This window comes from Ovis canadensis, chromosome 3 (assembly GCF_042477335.2).
Source record: "Ovis canadensis isolate MfBH-ARS-UI-01 breed Bighorn chromosome 3, ARS-UI_OviCan_v2, whole genome shotgun sequence".
Lineage (NCBI taxonomy): Eukaryota > Metazoa > Chordata > Mammalia > Artiodactyla > Bovidae > Ovis > Ovis canadensis.
In genome coordinates, this window is record NC_091247.1 from 38,944,715 (window position 1) to 38,960,817 (window position 16,103).

Consider the following 16,103-nt stretch of genomic DNA (forward strand, 5'->3'; position numbering starts at 1 on the left):
GACAGAAACAAGGATTAAAGTGATACTTTGAAAATAGAGGAAGCCAAAGAATAGAGGTAGCCTCTAGATGGTAAAAAAAAAAAAAAGAAGAAGAAGAAGAAGAAGATGGAAATAGATTCTCCTCTCAGAGCCTCTAGAAGGAACCAGCCCTCCTGACAACTTGACTTTTTGTTGTTGTTCAGTCGCTCAGTCGTGTCCAACTCTTTGTGACCCCATGTACTGCAGCCAGGCTTCCCTGTCCTTCACCATCTCCCAGAGATTGCTCAGACTTATATCCATTAAGTTGGTGATGCCATCTAACCCTCTCATCTTCTGTCGTCTTTCTCCTCCTGCCTTCAATCTTTCCCAGCATCAGGGCCTATTCTAATGAGTTGGCTCTTCGCATCAGGTGGCCCAAGTATTGACTTTGGCCCAATGAAAACAACTGTAAACATCTGACTCCCCAGACTGTAAGAGAAAAGTTTGCTGTCTTAAGCCACTAAAGTGTGTAATAATTTGTAATAGCAGAAAAGGGAAACCAATCCAGACACTAAAATTATTCTCCAAAATTCTAAGAGAAGGTAACAATAGTTCCTATAATAGTGGCAAAAGACAATGGACACCTGGTGCTGAGGGATGGTGGTGAAGAACATGGGTTAAGACTGCTTAGGCTGGGACTTCCCTGACGGTCCAGGGGCTAAGACCCCACCTTCCAATGCATGGAGCACAGGTTCCACCCCTGTTCAGGGTGTGGAACTAAGATCCCACATGCTGTGAGGTCTGGCCAAAAAAAAAAAAAAAGACTGGTTAGGCTTGCATCTGGTTCTATCACTTCATGGCAAGTAGAAGGGAAAAAAGTGGAAGAAGTGACAGGTTTATTTGCGGGGCTCCAAAATCACTGTGGACAGTGACTGCAGCCATGAAATTAAAAGACGTGCTTCTTGGAAGGAAAATTATGACAAACATAGGCACCATATTAAAAAGCAGAGACATCACTTTGCCAACAAAGGTCCATATTGTCAAAGCTATGGGTTTTCCAGTAGTCATGAGAGTTGGACCATATAGAAGGCTGAATGACAAAGAATAGATGGTTTTGAATTGTGTTGCAGAGAAGACTCTTGAGAGTCCCCTTGGACTGCAAGGAAATCAAACCAATTCCAAAGGAAATCAACCTTGAATATTCATTGGAAGGACTGAAGCTGAAGCTTCAATACTTTGGCCACTTGATGCAGAGCCGACTCATTGGAAAAGATACTGATTGATGCTGGGAAAGATTGAAGGCAAAAGGAAAGGGGGTGGCAGAGGAAGAGATGGTTAGAGACCATCACCAAGTCAATTGACATGAATTTGAGCAAACTCCAGGAAAGAAAACACCAAAGCAAACATTCTCAGAAAACATATCTCCCAAAAGGAGACAGTGGAGGACAGAGGAGTCTGGAGTGCTGCAGTCCATGGGATTGCAAAAAATTGGACATGACTTTGCAACTGAACAACTCTGTCCATCACTTTCTAGTTGTATGATCTTGAAACATTACTGAGCTTCTAAGGGGCTCAGTCTCTTCATCTGTAAAATGGTGACATTAAATGTCCATGATCTAGATCATTACGAGGTGTGCTTAGAAAGGTGGCCCACTGTAATTGCTCAATCAATGTCAGAGATTTCTATTTGATTCACCAGCTGTAATGGCACCACCATGTGGTAATATCACAATTCCTTCAGCCTACCAGCTTTGAGATTGTGTTTTACCTACCAATTTTTAATATTGACATTTATTTCAGAGTTTGTACACAAAGCATAGTCGATTAACAATATTATGTGTTTCAGGTATATGGCAAAGTGATTCAGTTATACATACACATATATATATTCTGTGTTAAATTCATTTCCCATTTAGGTTATTACAGGGAAAAGATTTTTATTCACGTACTTACATGGGCATTAACAGAAAAATACAACTCAAGGAAGTGGTTAGAATTTGGAGCTTATACACTGTCTTAATAAGGTGTTGTTGCAAAATAATCAATAAACAATCTAAATATGAATAGAAGAGAGTTTTATTCAAGCCAAACTAAAGATTATAGCTTGAGAAACCATCTCTGAGTAGCTCGGAAAATACTTTCCAAAGAGATAGAGGAGGAGCCAGTATATGTATAATTTTTGGCTAGAAAATATATACATCTTCACTGATCAAGCATAGATGTTGATACAACATTACGGCTAGTCACAAAGGACAGATACCTCAAATTAATGATTTTAGTGACTTTCTATATATGGGAAGATGCAAGAATCTAGGGTCATTTACGTTGTTCCTGAGGTACGCATCTCAACGCTCTAGAGGCCAGCTTATTCAAAACACGGAAGGCCTCACCCTGTTTTAGTCCCCACCCCCCTCAATTCCCTTCAGGGCTCCCACTGTGAGTCATAGCAGCGGGTTGTGACTTAGTCCTTTATATAATAGATGGTGGGCAACATTCTTTGAATGGTTAAAGTATGTGTACAATGTATGGTTGACAAGTGATAAGACAGACTTTTAGTTAGCATAAAGTTCAAGCCAAATTATGTATAAGCCAGAATAACTTCCCCATACTTCAGTATGTGAACATTTCTTCCATCAAAGGGAAGGGCAAGGAGAAGGAGAAGGGGAGGAGACCTATGGGAATACAAACGATTTTTTAGGAAAACACAAATAGGTTTTTCAGAGAATAGAGATAAGATAGTTTTGTGAGAATGTCTGCTTTGGTGTGCTCTTATTCCTCAGCCGAATTCCCCTCTTAAGTGAGAGGAGTCCATCTTTCCTGGTTGCTGGACTACTGGGGAGAGGATTTATAACAGCTGAATTCTTTTGTGAGGCTCTATTTTTAGGGAGATAGTTCAGTTCAGTTCAGTTCAGTCGCTCGGTTGTGTCCGACTCTTTGCAACCCCATGAATCGCAGCACACCAGGCCTCCCTAATCGCAGCACACCAGGCCTCCCTGTCCATCACCAACTCCTGGAGTTCAGTCAGACTCACGTCCGCCGAGTCAGTGATGCCATCCACCCATCTCATCCTCTGTCTTCCCCTTTACCTCCTGCCCCCAATCCCTCCCAGCATCAGAGTCTTTTCCAATGAATCAAAAGTTCCTGAAGTAGTATATTCTGGATGCCTTCAACAGAAAGAGATAAGTATGTGAGATTGGGCAAGGCTCTAATAGTTTAGAAAGTCCATTTCCACCTCCGCCTTTTCTCTGCAAAGTAAAATCTGCCATTAATGAGGAGGAAATGGATATCTTTAGAGTAGTTAGTAAAGAGAATGGTTAATATATATATATATATATATATATATATATATATATATATATATATATAACTAGTATTTTGAATAGAATGAGTTCACTAAGATAACTGTGTTTGAATTCAACTGTGTCAGACTTTTTGTGACCCCATGAACTGTAGTTCGCCAGGCTCCTCTGTCCATGGGATCTCCCAGGCAAGAATACTGAAGTGGGTTGCCATTCCCTTCTCCGGGATATCTTTCCAACCCAGGGATTGAACCCATGTCTTCTGCACTGCAGCTGGATTCTTTACTGCCTGAGCCATCAGGGATTCTTGCCTGGAGAATCCCATGGACAGAGGAGCCTGGCTGGCTACAATCCATCGGGTTGCAAAGAGATGGACACGACTGAGCAACTAAAACACACACCTGAATTGAAGTTTGTCAATTAATCACACACAAAAAAGGGAAAGAGTACCTGGAATGAGGTCCCCTAAAGTGCTTAAGAGGCAGGCAGATGAAACCCTGCAAAGGAGAAGAAGGAGTAATCATAAAAGTAATAGGCATAATTGGCAGTAGTAGTGCCAGGGAAACTAAGGAATGAGATTATTAAAGGAAGGAGAGACCCTCAGCATTTGATGTTCTGGAGGGCAAGAAAGGCAAAAATGAAGAAAAGTCCTGCAAACTCTGCAACATGGATGATGGGGGTGGTCTTGACTAGAGCAGGTCCCCTCCCTGCACCAGTGGGACACAGAAGGCTGCTTTTGGTGGTTTTGATCTCAGGGTGCCTTGGCCTCCAGCAGCTTGAAGCAGGATTTCAGTTTCCAGCAAGAGGTTGAAGTCAGGCCGTGTCAGTGACAGCGCTAAATCCCAGACACTAGACCACCAGGAACAGTGGCCAGGGACAGGTGCCTGGCCTGTTGCTGTGTGGCTATGAAATTCCACATGGAGATGGAAAGTAGTAAATGAAGTGTTTATTAGGAGGAAAAAAAGAGTACGTGTGTGTAGACACATGGGTAGGCTCAGAGAGAGAGAGAGAGAGAGAGTCACACCCTCCTGGTAGTTTGAATCACTCGTACGGGGCACTTCTTCCGGGTTTCCTTCAGCCAGTTTGAGGAGTGGGAGGTGAGAAACTAGAGACTACATCTGTAGGCAGCTCTTACATCACTCGACTTTGCAAGAGGGAAGAGTCGTTTGAAGGCGGTTTGGGGCAAGGCAGGATTTTTCTTGTAGGAAGGAGTAGATAAGAGATGAAAAAGTTGAAGATGAGAGAAAAGATGGTTCCTAACTGGGGTATATGGAGAAGGCGATGGCACCCCACTCCAGTACTCTTGCCTGGAAAATCCCATGGACAGAGGAGCCTGGTGGGCTGCAGTCCATGGGGTCGCTAAGAGTTAGACATGACTGGGCGACTTCACTTTCACTTTTCACTTTCATGCATTAGAGAAGGAAATGGCAACCCACTCCAGTGTTCTTGCCTGGAGAATCCCAGGGACAGAGGAGCCTGGTAGGAGGCCATCTGTGGGGTCGCACAGAGTCGGACACGACTGAAGCGACTTAGCAGCAGCAACTGGGGTATGTTCTTGGGCAGAGGAGCCACACTGCACACTTAATTCAAGGTCTAGAAGACAGTAAAGGGTCAAGCTGTGGGTGACACTGAAGTCTAAAATGAATCAGAAAAAAATGAAGCCAATATACAGCCTTGAGTATGTAAACTGCACTCAGTTTGTTCAGCCCTAGACCAGCTGTAGTCTGAAGCCCCGCCCACTCCCTTCAATGCCTCCCCTTGGATGCGGTCTCAACCTGTTATGTCCATTCCAAAAACCAAGGGCAAGTGAAAGTATTAGTCACTCAGTGAGTCTCCTACTCTTTGCCATACTCTGTGTATATTCTAGAGCAGTGCCTCTCAATGGTAGCTTGCATCAGAATCACCTGGAGGGTTTGTTAAAACCAATTACTGGATCCCACCTCCCGAGACTGTGGTTTCAGTAGTTCTAATGTGCAGTCTGATAATTCGCATTTCCCACTGTTTCCCATTAGGTTTCTGTCCCTAGTCCACACTTCAAAAACTGCTGTCTTAGAAGAAACTGTATATCCTAATAAGATTCTGGAAAATAGATAATGAACTTTGTACTGTGCTCTGGAAACTAGTCAATACTCATGTTTCTATAGCAGAAGGCAGCTCTGCACTAAGGTGAGTCTCTGTGCGTGTGCTGAATCCACAAGGCCAGCCTTATCCAGAGCCATACAGACCGCACAGAAGGAAGCAGGCAGCTAGCTGGCTGAAGGAAGGCGAGAATCTTCTCAGGGGATGCCACAGGGTGACTTTTGAGCTGGGGCTGGATGGCGAGAAGGATTCTGCTGCACGCAACGGGCAGGGTTAGGGATGGGGAACAGCATTCCGCTCTGCAGAATCAGGCAGTGCAAAAGCAGTGCCCACCAAGTGGGAAAAGCAATGTATGGATCCGCGCATGCATGCGGAGTCCCTCGTGCTTACCTGACACCTGTGCAGGCATCACAAGAATTTCTACCCACCCTCCAGCCCACTGCCTCACTCCCCCCCACCATTGCCCAACCTTATGAAAGTAATGGTTTCAAATTCACTCAAAAAAACAAAACATCAAAAACACTCAAAAAAACAAAAACAAAAACATGACATCCGGTCCCATCACTTCATGACAAATAGATGGGGAGACAATGGAAACAGTGACAGACTTTATTTTGGGGGGCACCAAAATCACTGCAGATGGTGATGAGTGCAGTCATGAAACCAAAAGATGCTTGCTCCTTGGAAGAAAAGCTATGACCGACCTCAGTTCAGTTCAATTGAGTTGCTCAGTCATGTCTGACTCTTTGTGACTCCATGGACTGCAGCATGCCAGGCCTCCCTGTCCATCACCAACTCCCGGAGTTCACTCAAACTCATGTCCATTGAGTCAATGATGCCATCCAACCATCTCATCCTCTGTCATCTTGCCGTCAGTCTTTCCCAGCTTCAGGGTCTTTTCCAGTGAGTCAGTTATTTGCATCAGGTGGCCAAAGTTTTGGAGTTTCAGCTTCAGCATCAGTTCTTCCAATGAATATTCAAGACTGATTTCCTTTAGGATGGGCTGGTGGGATCTCCTTGCAGTCCAAGGGACTCTCAAGAGCCTTCCCCAACACCACAGTTCAAAAGCATCAGTTCTTCGGTGCTCACCTTTCTTCATAGCCCAGCTCTCACATTCATACATGACTACTGGGAAAACCATAGCTTTGACTAGACAGACCTTTGTAGGCAAAGTAATGTCTCTGCTTTTGAATATGCTGTCTAGATTGGTCATAACTTTTCTTCCAAGTAGCAAGCGTCTTCTAATTTCACGGCTGTGTCACCATCTGCTGTGACTTTGGAGCCCCCAAAAATAAAGTCTGACACTGTTTCCACTGTTTCCCCATCTATTTCCCGTGAAGTGATGGGACCAGATGCCATGATCTTCATTTTCTGAATGTTAAGCTTTAAGCCAACATTTTCATTCTCCACTTTCACTTTCCTCAAGAGGCTTTTTAGTTCCTCTTCACTTTCTGCCATAAGGGTGGTGTCATCTGCATATCTGAGGTTATTGATATTTCTCCCTGCAATCTTGATTCCAGCTTGTGCTTCATCCAGCCCAGCGTTTCTCATGATAACCTGGACAGAGGATGAGATGGTCGGATGGCATCATTGACTCCATGGACATGAGTTTGAGCAAACTCCCAGAGTTGGTGATGGACAGGGAAGCCTGGCATGCTGCAGTCCATGGAGTTGCAAATAGTCAGACATGATTGAGCGGCTGAACTGAACTGAACTGAAGTGGTTTCAAATAGCTAGACTCAATGTGGTCCACTGGAGAAGGGAATGTCAAACCACTTCAGTATTCTTGCCTTGAGAACCCCATGAACAGTATGAAAAGGCAAAATGATAGGATACTGAAAGAGGAACTCCCCAGGTCAGTAGGTGCCCAATATGCTACTGGAGATCAGTGGAGAAATAACTCTAGAAAGAATGAAGGGATGGAGCCAAAGCAAAAACAATACCCAGCAGTGGATGTGACTGGTGATAGAAGCAAGGTCCAATGCTGTAAACAGCAATATTGCATAGGAACCTGGAATGTTAGGTCCATGAATCAAGGCAAATTGGAAGTGGTCAAACAGGAGATGGCAAGAGTGAACGTCAACATTCTAGGAATCAGCGAACTAAAATGGACTGGAATGGGTGAATTTAACTCAGATGACCATTGTATCTACTACTGTGGGCAGGAATCTCTCAGAAGAAATGGAGTAGCCATCACGGTCAACAAAAGAGTCCAAAATGCAGTACTTGGATGCAATCTCAAAAACAACAGAATGATCTCTGTTTGTCTCCAAGGCAAACCATTCGATATCATGGTAATCCAAGTCTATGCCCCAACCAGTAACACTGAAGAAGCTGAATTTGAACGGTTCTATGAAGACGTACAAGACGTTTTAGAACTAACACCCAAAAAAAGATGTCCTTTTCATTATAGGGGACTGGAATGCAAAAGTAGGAAGTCAAGAAACACCTGGAGTCAAAGGCAAATTTGGCCTTGGAATGCAGAATGAAGCAGGGCAAAGACTAATAGAGTTTTGCCTAGAAAATGCACTGGTCATAGCAAACACCCTCTTCCAACAACACAAGAGAAGACTCTACACATGGACATCACCAGATGGTCAGCACCGAAATCAGATTGGTTATATTCTTCGCAGCCAACGATGGAGAAGCTCTATACAGTCAACAAAAACAAGACCAGGAGCTGACTGTGGCTCAGATCATGAACTCCTTATTACCGAATTCAGACTCAAATTGAGAAAGTAGGGAAAACCGCTAGACCATTCAGATATGACCTAAATCAAATCCCTTATGATTATACAGTGGAAGTGAGAAATAGATTTAAGGGCCTAGATCTGATAGATAGAGTGCCTGATGAACTATGGAATGATGTTCGTGACATTGTATAGGAGACAGGGATCAAGATCATCCCCATGGAAAAGAAATGCAAAAAAGCAAAATGGCTGTCTGGGGAGGCCTTACAAATAGCTGTGAAAAGAAGAGAAGCAAAAAGCAAAGGAGAAAAGGAAAGATATAAGCATCTGAATGCAGAGTTCCAAAGAATAGCAAGAAGAGATAAGAAAGCCTTCTTCAGCAATCAATGCAAAGAAATAGAGGAAAAGAACAGAATGGGAAAGACTAGAGATCTCTTCAAGAAAATTAGAGATACCAAGGGAACATTTCATGCAAAGATGGGCTCAATAAAGGACAGAAATGGTATGGACCTAACAGAAGCAGAAGATATTAAGAAGAGCTGGCAAGAATACACAGAAGAACTGTACAAAAATGATCTTCACGACCAAGATAATCACAATGGTGTGATCACTCATCTAGAGCCAGACATCCTGGAATGTGAAGTCAAGTGGGCCTTAGGAAGCATCACTATGAACAAGCTAGTGGAGGTGATGGAATTCCAGTTGAGCTATTTCAAATCCTGAAAGATGATGCTGTGAAAGTGCTGCACTCAATATGCCAACACATTTGGAAAGCTCAGCAGTGGCCACAGGACTGGAAAAGGTCAGTTTTCATTCCAATTTCAAAGAAAGGCAATGCCAAAGAATGCTCAAACTACCACACAATTGCACTCATCTCACATGCTAGTAAAGTAATGCTCAAAATTCTCTAAGCCAGGCTTCAGCAATACGTGAACTGTGAACTTCCTAATATTCAAGCTGGATTTAGAAAATGCAGAGGAACCAGAGATCAAATTTCCAACATCCGCTGGATCATCGAAAAAGCAAGAGAGTTCCAGAAAAACATCTACTTCTGCTTTATTGACTATGCTAAAGCCTTTGACTGTGTGGATCACAATAAACTGTGGAAAATTCTGAAAGAGATGGGAATACCAGACCACCTGACCTGCCTCTTGAGAAATCTGTATGCAGGTCAGGAAGCAACAGTTAGAACTGGACATGGAACAACAGACTGGTTCCACATAGGAAAAGAAGTGTGTCAAGGCTGTATATTGTCACCCTGCTTATTTCACTTCTATGCAGAGTACATCATGAGAAACGCTGGGCTGGAAGAAGCACAAGGTGGAATCAAGATTGCAGGGAGAAATATCAATAACCTCGGATATGCAGATGACACCACCCTTATGGCAAAGTGAAGAGGAACTAAAAAACCTTTTGATGAAAGTGAAAGAGGAGAGTGAAAAAGTTGGCTTAAAGCTCAACATTCAGAAAATGAAGATCATGGCATCTGGTCCCATCACTTCATGGGAAATAGATGGGGAAACAGTGGAAACAGTGTCAGACCTTATTTTTTGGGGCTCCAAAATCACTGCAGATGGTGACTGCAGTCATGAAATTAAAAGATGCTTACTCCTTGGGAGAAAGTTATGATCAACCTAGACAGCATATTCAAAAACAGAGACATTACTTTGCGGACTAAGGTCCGTCTAGTCAAGGCTATGGTTTTTCCTGTGGTCATGTATGGATGTGAGAGTTGGACTGTGAAGAAGCCTAGCGCCGAAGAACTGATGCTTTTGAACTGTGATTGGAGAAGACTCTTGAGAGTCCCTTGGACTGCAAGGAGATCCAACCAGTCCATTCTGAAGGAGATCAGCCTGGGATTTCTTTGGAAGGACTGATGCTAAAGCTGAAACTCTAGTACTTTGGCCACCTCATGTGAAGAGTTGACTCATTGGAAAAGACTCTGATGCTGGGAGGGATTGAGGGCAGGAGGAAGAGGGGACGACAGAGAATGAGATGGCTGGATGGCATCACTGACTCGATGGACGTGAATCTGAGTGAACTCCGGGAGTTGGTGATGGACAGGGAGGCCTGGAGTGCTGCGATTCATGGGGTCGCAAAGAGTCGGACACGACTGAGCAACTGAACTGAACTGAACTGAAGCCCGCCGGGCCAGTCCGCAGCAGCGCCGCGAGCGGCCAGTAGGGTGCGCTATTCCCGGTGCCTTGCCGGATCTCAACTGATCTGCGCCTGCGCTCACGCCTGCGCCGGGCTTCGGCACCTCTTCGTAGGCAGGGGGAGGCGGGGGGTTGGGCGAACGTTCTGTCCTACGCCTGCGCACTCGGACTAAGATGGCGGCGGCGGCCCGCCTGGGCTGGGGAGTTGCTGCCGCTGCAGCGGGGCTGCGGAAGCGGTAGGTGGTGATCCCGGAACTGCATAGGGGTGCTGCTGGGCTTAGCCATCTGAGCGGTGGTCGTCCCGTCCGCCCTCTCTTAAACCGAGTGGGGAGAAATGCCCCTGACCTTGCTTTTAGGTTCACTCCCATCGCCGAGTTAGACTTGAATCTAGAGGTAGGCAGCTCTCGGTGAGGCAGCTCTGTGTTCCAGGTTCTGGCGGACCGTGCCATTCCTGGTCCCAGGCTCCGAGACCCGAGGCTTGAATCCCTGCAATGGGGAGACTCGCAGAGGCGGACTGTAGGGACCCCACCGAGGAGCTCTTTTTAAATCGTGGCTCCTCCAGCTCCTCTACCACGTGCATTTCCTCTGTCTTTTAAACACAAAATCAGAATGTCAGACAAAATGTCATCATTTTCTCAGTGAAGCCCGGAAAGGGAACGTGACCTATCTGAGGTCACACAGCATCCCAGTGATGGAACTCCTGTGCATCCAGAGCCCTAGATTTCCCCCGCCCACTCCTACCGACTAAACCCTCTTAGTTTCCTTGTCTTTCCTCTCTCTGTTTGCACTGTCTTTGACATCTGTCAAAATTGATTAGACGAAACGCACCGAGGGCTTAAGTAGCTGTTGTACCCTGATTTCTCGAATGGAACAAAAGGAGCAAAGGGCCTACCAAAGGTTGACCTCCTCAGTGTTGGGGATTTTAGTGCTAATGATGCTCTTAAAGTTGAAATGCATTTCCTAAAAAATTAGGTTTGCAGAACGATTTTTTGTTAGTCACCTCTTGTCTCCCCCTCTTATTCCTGGAATAATTTAACTCACTTTTACTATTTTATTACTCTAAACTCATTTCTTGTCAAATTATTTGTCCTTTCTGCCTTTTCTGTCCTCGATACCCTTCCATAGTCCAAGGTATCCAAGATTTAGGGAGTGTGCTATAGGTAAAAATGTCTTCACCTCAAACCTGAATTCCATTTAATAAACAATTGTACTACATGGCCTAGCACTGTTTTAATCACTTTACATCGATTATCTGGATCCATCTTTGCCTTAATCTTTATGGGGTAGCTGTGGGATATTAACTTCATCTTAGAAGTGAGGAACCGAGGTAAGTCATCAGGCTAGTGGCTAGGAACAGAAATGAAGACAGCTCCTCCTTTTTGCAGGTGAAAAGAATCAGAAATGTAAAAAACAAAAAATGATCATAAATATGCTTAAAATTCCTCAGTGAAATAAAAATTGGAATTGATGGGTGTATTAATATTTAAAGTAAGCTGGATTTTAAAGTAATTAAATCAGATTTCTAAAATTTTCACAACTAATGTCTCTGTTTCCTTTTCCATTTGTTTTTCCCCTTTCCTTGTTTTTAAGTTGTCATATTCATGAAAAGAATAACCAGTCAACACTTGGGAAATTTTGTAATTCTGGTTACTCCATTCTGATTATATTCAGGGTGAAATACAAAACAGGGTCAATATATTTCCATTCAAAAAGCACATAGGCTGTGGACTTCTTTAGCAGTTTGGTGGAGAACAGTATACATTCTGTTAGACTTTTGGAGGCATTTGGAATTTCTTTCAAAACAAATAGCAGAGGTTATCTCTTTCCAGGGAAACGTGGTAGAGACCGAAAAGGAGGGAGACTTTTCACTGTATTTACTTTTATTCCCTTTGAATGTTGAACCACGTGACTCTATCACCTAGTTGTTTTTGTATCTGAAAAAGGAAAAAGTTTGTGGCTTTGCCTCCTTCATGCATAGCTAATAGTCAGGAACTCCAGATTTTAAATCACTAATGTAGATGCGTTTCTGTTTCTTTATACCAAATATTACAGTATTCTATGTACACTCAGTTTTCAAGGCTGTACATTTCCCCTTGAGCTCTTGTTTTTAAATTGTTTGCAGATACTGCTTGTCTAAGGGAGTGGAAATAATGTTGATGGAAAATGAAAATTCATCTTGGTTATTATTTTCATCATGGTTTTTTTATATATGAGAAGTAGAAACTTGAGCTTATCTCCTAAAATGTCATTTTTGTTTTTAAATATAGATTCTGTCATGTTACGAATCCATATACAGTTAAGAAACAGCTTCTGCATCAGTTTGTCCAAAGACCGCTTTTCCCACTCCCTGCAACGTTATGTAACACAGGTAAAATTTCATCCCTTTTAGAGCAAACTGCTGGAATGAAATTTTGTAGTTCATAAACAGTAAGAATTTGTAAATTTTCTATTCAGATGGTTATGAAAAGAATATAACATTTTTTCTATCATAAATCACACTTTAATTATTTGCTTGCACATATCATTTGGCATTAAATTTCAAGAATCCTGAGTGTGGTGTCCAGTAAATCTGTGAAATCTTAGCATGTTGTGTAACACATGTTCCGGAACATAAGAGTTGCTCAATAAGTAATTTCTGAAATGGAGATATAAAAAGAAGCTACAAATGGGTATGAAGATAGGATCTGAACATTTTTGCAACGTGACCACTGTCATGTGGTTAGGGAACCTTGGGGCAAGGGTATGTGTGTCTGTCTGTCTGTGAGTGAATGCCTATCTAGATGTGCTTTTGGAGCTGTAAGAGTTTGGATTCAGCTCTTGGCTCATCTCTATTTCCACTGCTGTCTTGCTGTAAGAGTTTGGAGTCAGCTCTTGGCCCATCTCCATTTCCATTGCTGTCTTGAACTGCTTATGGCCATTCTCTGGAGGGTGGCCAACTCTGTCTTATGGCATGAGTTGGATCAGGGTAGAGACCTTACCTCCCCTGTATCCTGGGGCAAAAATAGGATTGCCTTCCTTGACTCTTTCTTTGAATCACAGAGCAATTTGGGCATAAATAGTAATTCACCTTAAGCTACTTTAATTAGACTTGAATTTTGTGGAACTGAATTATGTAGTCATCTAGGCTTTCAAATTGGAAACCTGCTTATTTTAGTCTTTGATATTGATGTCAGGAACCATTAATCTGTATTTTGGGGGGAGATTATGTCTACCTTTTTATCTGTTACCTATTATACCAAGCACAATAGGAAAGATTTTACAGCAATCTTTCTCTCTTGTAACCCTTATGACACTTTCAGGGGATCTTTCTGGATGATGGAGCTGAGAGTCATTTTTAAAATACCTAATTAAGTCTAATTTAGACTGTAACTGGAGTGATTTTGTTAACGCCTAGTCAGATTGCTCTTTTTGAAGTACCTTTGTTCATTGTTAAAATTTATGTAGTAATATCATATAAGGTCATGTTGTCTACGTCAGACATATTTACATTATATTCTTTTAAAATATTTTTTACATTTATAGTTCTTCAAGTGTGTCTAAAGTTTTTCTTTCTGCATGTATAGGTTTACACACAAATGGAGTAAGCAGAATAAAGCCAGATTTAATTCTTTGAATATTGGCAGAGTGCCTAATATGTGCAGAGATTTTGGCTACCAAAAAATTGTTAAGAAAGGCCCCAGGAATGATTGGTCAGAAACAGGGTTAAAAGAACCTTATTTTCTGTGTATTTACAGAAAGTGGCAGCAGCTTTTTCTATAATGTTCCGTCTGAAAAATTGTTCCCTTGTCAGAGGAATTTATTGCTTGGAAGTATAAATATTTTAAATCAAGTATTAGGTTGGCCAAAATGTATGTTTGTTTTCTTTCCATAAGATGGCTTTAACAGCGCTTAGTTGTTTTTAACTTCATTCAAAACAATTTTGTTAGATTGTATTCTACAGCTGCCATATCAGCATGCATTTTTTAAAAAGCTTATCGAATTTGAAGAACTTTTTATAGTTACTGTAATATCGAAGATGGAGGGAAAAAAGGGAACATTTTCAGCATATTATACTTTATTATTTCAAGAAAGGTTAAAATGCAGCTGAAATGCAAAAAAAGATTTACGTTGTGTATGGAAAAGGTAGTATGATTGACCAAATATGTCCAAGTGATTTGCAAAGTTTCACACTGGAGATTTCTCACTGGATGATGCTCCATGATCAGATAGACCAGTTGAAGCTGGTAGCAATCAAATAGAGACATTAATTGAGAACAGTCAGTTTTATACCATGTTGGAGATAGCCGACACACTCAATATATCCAAATCAAGAATTGAAAATCATTTGCACCAGGTTGGTTATGTTACTCACTTTGATATTTGGGTTCTATATAAGTTAAGCAAAAAAAGCCCTTCTTGACTGTATTTTGGCATGCAGTTCTCTATTTAAACATAATGCAAATGTTCCAATTTTAAAACAAACTGGACAGGCGATGAAAAGTGGGTACCGTTCAATAATGTGGAACAGAAGAGACTGTGGGGTAAGCTAAATAAACTACCACCAACACACCAAAGGGCGGTCACTATCCAAAGGTGGAATGGAAGGGAGTCGTCTGTTATGAGCGAGCTCCTTCTGGAAAACCAAATAATTCCAATAAGTACTTCTCCTAATTAGACCAACTGAAAGCAGCAGTCAAGGAAAAGTGTCTGGACTTGGTCAACAGAAAATGCATAATCTTCCATCAGGATAACACAAGACCACATGTTTCTTTGATGACCAGGCAAAAACTGTTAACAGCTTTAAATTTTTTAATTTTAAAACTAAAGGAACTTTCAGGCCAATCCAGTACTTCAGTGTTGAGGTTATCATTTAAAATTTTTCTCCTTTATAGGATTTGCCTTACAATATCTTTACAAGACAGTGACTTAAGCAAAATGTATGGGAGTTTTGTTCTACTTTACCAAGGAAATGACTCATCATCAGTTAGATGGAATTGTCTGAAGAGGTGCAGAAAGAATCTCAGCTGTCAAAGTAGAATGTTCTTTTGTAATAGTTAAAAGAAGTATTTTTATACCAACCATATGTTTTGCCAAATTTTATCATTTTCTAATTTAAAATAAAACTGTTACTTTGTGATATTTTACTCTTTCTTAAGATAGGTGATGTGAGGATTATGACAGGATAGAAAGACTGATCTTAAATATATTTTTCTTTTATGCTTGGCCCTAATAAGTATGAAGTGGCCCTGTGCACAGTGGTTAAACAAGTGCTACAGAATTGGCCAGGCTTGAATCGAGGCTCTGTCACTTAACTAGGTGAGTGACTCTGAGGTTTAGTTTAGTCATTTATGAATTAGGATAAAAACAGTGCTTCCTTGGCAGGATGTAAGGATTAAATGATATAATTCACATAAAGTGCTTAGCACCATATGCAACACATGATAATTACTCAATAAATTAACCTATTTCCATGTACTGCTCTAAGGGGAGAATTGGGTGTTGTTGTTTTTTTAAAGTAAGAAAGTTTATTTTCATCATAAATAACCAGAACCTGTTTAATAGTTGTAAACTATTAAGACCTCAGTATTATCTTTTTGTCCTGCAAGCTGTTATCATAATAGCAAGGTAGGAAATTCAAGATTCTGTTATTCTCAGTCTAATCATGGCCTGAGAAGAAACAGAAGAGTTTCTGAAGATAATTTTAAAATATCCTGAAAAGTAATTCACATGGAGTCTCACTTATATGATGATTTATAATGTCACTATAAAGGTCCGTCTAGTCAAGGCTATGGTTTTTCCTGTGGTCATGTATGGATGTGAGAGTTGGACCGTGAAGAAGGCTGAATGCCGAAGAATTGATGCTTTTGAAGTGTGGTGTTGGAGAAGACTCTTGAGAGTCCCTTGGATTGCAAGGAGATCCAACCAGTCCATTCTGAAGGAGA

At 41.7% G+C, this 16,103-nt stretch overlaps 1 protein-coding gene across 2 annotated transcripts in view; it reads left to right on the top strand.

The window, feature by feature from the left end:
- The first annotated feature begins 9,992 nt into the window (after nucleotides 1-9,992).
- The window catches only part of NFU1 (NFU1 iron-sulfur cluster scaffold), a 28,123-nt gene continuing 22,012 nt past the window's right edge, over nucleotides 9,993-16,103 (top strand). The window contains exons 1-2 of one of the 2 annotated variants that reach the window (XM_069582954.1): nucleotides 9,993-10,418; nucleotides 12,450-12,550. In XM_069582954.1, coding sequence (XP_069439055.1) covers nucleotides 10,357-10,418; nucleotides 12,450-12,550 — 163 coding nt within the window. In that variant the 5' untranslated portion in view covers nucleotides 9,993-10,356. The remainder of the gene's footprint in view (nucleotides 10,419-12,449; nucleotides 12,551-16,103) is intronic. The other variant, XM_069582955.1, reaches the window with a different exon arrangement.